The sequence below is a fragment of the Lactuca saligna genome, chromosome 6 (assembly GCF_052625555.1).
Source record: "Lactuca saligna cultivar CGN05327 chromosome 6, ASM5262555v1, whole genome shotgun sequence".
In the NCBI taxonomy this organism is placed as follows: Eukaryota; Viridiplantae; Streptophyta; class Magnoliopsida; order Asterales; family Asteraceae; genus Lactuca; species Lactuca saligna.
Genome location: NC_136422.1, coordinates 29,397,811 through 29,401,871, shown reverse-complemented (window position 1 = coordinate 29,401,871; position 4,061 = coordinate 29,397,811). Strand labels below are relative to the sequence as shown.

Sequence of the window (4,061 nt, the reverse complement as noted above, 5' to 3'; positions counted from 1 at the left end):
AATGAGATATTTTGGGTAATTGTCATCATAATCACTAAAATTTAGGAAATTATAATTTAATTAGATGGTAAAATTCCATTTATGCCCTTTAAAAATGATTGGTCTACAACTGTTATCGCGTTTTCAACCTTTTAGGTGTTCTCATTTGATCATCTCCCTATATATATATATATATATATATATATATATATATATATATATATATATATATATATATATATATATATATATATATATATATATATATATTAATGTTTTACATAGTTATCACTTTATTTTTCCATGTTGAACCTCACGTGAGACACCGCCCTTCCTCTTTCATCGTCGCCTCCATAAATTGACGCCATTTCATGAAAGCTTACACGCCCACACAGTTTCGCAATGACCCTCTGGTCCAGGTGCCAAGATTAGGTCACCAACAACAAACAAAGAGAAATCAAAGACACAAACACTCAGAGATAGCAATAACACAGCATCAATGGAACGAGGGTTTATTTTCTCTCTTTTAGCCGTTTTTTCCGTCATTTCCCTTTCAATTTACATCATCACCCACCATTACAATCACAATAACCGCCACCCTTTTCTTCCTTCTCCTTCTCCCCCGAATTCCCTCATTTCCAAGTCCGACGACAGAATCTGGCCTGTAAGTCCCGCATTTATGATCGTTGACGCTTTTGATTCTATAACCGAATGGGTTTTTCATCTTTAATGTTTTGATTCAGAAATTGGAGTTGAATTGGAGAATTGTGATGGCAACGATAATAGGGTTCTTGGGTTCTGCATTTGGAACAGTCGGTGGTGTTGGTGGTGGCGGCATTTTTGTTCCCATGCTTACTCTAATCGTTGGATTTGATACCAAGTCTTCCGCTGCTCTTTCTAAGTGTACGCGTTTTCACTCTCTCTTTTCGGATTCTTGTCTAAGTAATGGATTCAAACCTACAATGTTTCTTGAGTTTTCTAAGAGGGGATTACGTTTCATTTCACAAAATGTGATTCTTAAAGTTTCTACTCATATTTGGAATGATGTCTTTCTATTTGGGTACAGAAAGTTTGAATTTGTTTTGAGTTTGTAATTGAAGGTATGATAATGGGGGCATCAGCATCATCAGTTTGGTATAACCTAAGAGTACCACATCCATGCAGAGAAGTACCAATTCTAGATTATGATTTAGCACTCTTATTTCAGCCTATGCTTATGCTTGGAATCACTCTTGGTGTTGCTCTTAGTGTTGTTTTTCCCTATTGGCTCATCACTATTCTTACCATACTCCTATTCTCAGGTAACCCCTACTCCTACCCACATCAATTATCATTAAAAGTTCAGTTTTGATTTATGGGTTTATTCTAAACATCAATATCTATTAAATCTTCATGGTATATTCTAAGTATAGTTCTTAGTAGTTTAGCAATTATTCATTCACTTCTATCAAGAACTCTTTTTCATCAAGTTCTTTTCCCTTGTTGATAGGCACATCTTCAAGGTCTTTCTTAAAAGCTATAGAGATGTGGAAGGAAGAGACAATAATGAAGGTGGAAATGATTATATATATGACATATAACATCTTGAAATAAAAAGCCAAAAAGTATGATCTTAATCTTATGATTAATATTTTTTTTGATATTATGGCAGAAAGAAATGGAAAGACCACGTGAGCCAACTGTAAATTCTCGTGGTGAACGTAAGTTTCATGAATCTTTTTGGATCAAAAGTGAAACTTTTTGAACTTGGAGAGCTTTTCTGTAACTTGTGTTCTTTTCTTCTTAGTGCTTATTGACACATACGAGCCACTGATTCCTAAAGAAGAGAAAACACCAATGGTGAATATTGTTGACTTTAATGTTCTCTTTTTCCTTTTAATAATTTACTTTTTTTAATGTCGAAAATTCTTTCCAACAAAACATGCAGCAAATTTTTCTGTTCAATCTACGTTGGGAGAAGCTAATGGCCCTGATAGTCGTATGGGCTGCTTTTCTAGCTCTTCAAATCATTAAGGCAAGCAGTTTTCTCAACTATAATTTCGACGTTCAAGAGCCAAACCAATTAGTTTTTATTCTAAAATTGACGATAATTGTGACACGATTTTAAGGAAAACAAACTGTTAATAGACAGATCTACTACAACATAACATCAGAAACATTTTGAGCTAAAACAATAAGCTCATTAATGTCAAATTTAAATTTAAAAAACAAAACCAATTTTCAATACATGTTCTTTGTAGCAACCTTGTGGCTAATTATCTTCATGCAGAATGACGTAGTAGCATGCAGTACTTCATACTGGGTAATCACCATAATACAGGTAATTTGTAGTCGAACTATGGTATACTCAACATGCATCATATTGAACAATTCTTTTTAGGGTTAAATGCATGAACCATAATACACGTTCTTTTTATGTCTATTTGTGTTTCTTGTAGTTCCCTGTAGCATTAGCAGTATTTGGACACGAATGCGTTAAGTTGTACAAAGAAAGCAAGAAGCGTAAAAGCATGGGGAATCCTGAATCAGTGTGTGAAGCTGCAATCGATTGGACTGGGCCCCACCTTACGTTTTGTGCAGTTTGTGGGATTTTGGGTGGCACCGTTGGTGGGCTTTTGGGGTCCGGTGGTGGCTTCATTCTTGGCCCACTTTTACTTGAGATCGGTGTCATGCCACAGGTATACACAACTTATTTATAACTTTTAGTCAATCAAAAATAAAAATAATAATAAAAATAAAAAAAATCTTCTTGGTGTTATATATATATAGGTTGCAAGTGCGACAGCGACATTTGTAATGATGTTCTCATCATCATTATCTGTAGTCGAGTTTTACCTTCTCCAAAGATTCCCAATTCCTCATGGTATATATTTATATAATCTCCATTTCTATAATCAGTTAATTATCACCATTCAATTTCATTAAAACATTAAATACAAATTATGATTTATGAATCATTTTTTATTTGCAGCCTTGTATCTTATGGTAGTATCTATAACAGCTGGCTTCTGGGGTCAGTTTTACATTAGAAAGCTTGTTGCAGTACTAAAACGAGCTTCAATTATCGTCTTCATTCTTTCAGCTGTCATCTTCACCAGTGCTCTTACAATGGGTAAAGTTATGAATAATATTTTTCTTGTTGTACTTTGTGTTTTAGGAGATGTGGCATGATGAACTTGGATTGATATGCAGGGGTGATTGGGATTGATAGAAGTATCAGGATGATCCATAATCATGAATTCATGGGATTTCTTGAGTTTTGTAGCAGTCAATAGGTGTGGAAAACAAAGGGTTGAAGAAATTAGTGCAGAAAAAAAGATCGGAAGATATATATGGTGTTCATGTACAGAATGTATAATCTAGTTGTAGGCACATCTGGTGTCCCCCTTTCCACGATCATCAAGTAGGATTTGTTTTTTTTTTTTTTAGCTTCATTGTCCAAATTTTTTGTTACATATACCAAGTAATTCGACTCATTTAGTTAGAAATGGTAAGAATTGAGTTTATATATATATTCATTTTTTTGTGTTGGTGAATTCTAATTAAGACACATCCATATCAGTGACTAGCTAGACACCATGTATTACATGTTTGACAATTTAGAAAATCAAACCACATTGATAAAATATGAAAGATATAAAAATGCAATATTAAAATATGACAAAATATAGAAAATATAAAAGGTTATGAAAGTAAAATGATAAACAGGTATGAAGTGCGACTTATAATTTTTATTTGCTTTTATTATAAAATTTTACTTTCAAAATATAATAGTTGCCAATTAAACTTTTAAAAAAAATAAAACTAATAAATTAGAAGTACAATTATTAAAATAGAATAAAAGATGTAAACCACAGTACCACACACTTAATTAAAACAAAAATTAAATTACATTTACGGCATATAAATTTAAAATGGATTATCATATGTCAAGGATGTAATACATCATAATTTCTGGTATTTAAAATTTTAAAATAAAAAAGATATTTTGATTTAGAGGGGATCTTTCAATCCATTAATACTATTTTCCATTATTTCCTTACTAGTTGTAAAACCCGTATATTATACGGGTTAATTAAAAC

General features: G+C 32.4%; 1 protein-coding gene across 1 annotated transcript; it reads left to right on the top strand.

The window, feature by feature from the left end:
• Positions 1-290: 290 nt before the first annotated feature.
• LOC145000979 (sulfite exporter TauE/SafE family protein 4-like) lies at positions 291-3,403 on the top strand. Its single transcript, XM_078960292.1, has 12 exons — positions 291-643; positions 723-882; positions 1,080-1,280; positions 1,469-1,530; positions 1,631-1,679; positions 1,766-1,818; positions 1,907-1,993; positions 2,249-2,299; positions 2,418-2,657; positions 2,749-2,842; positions 2,951-3,091; positions 3,172-3,403. Exons 1-12 carry the CDS (start codon positions 479-481, stop codon positions 3,252-3,254), a joined length of 1,386 nt encoding a protein of 461 aa, XP_078816418.1. The 5' UTR covers positions 291-478; the 3' UTR covers positions 3,255-3,403.
• Positions 3,404-4,061: the final 658 nt, after the last annotated feature.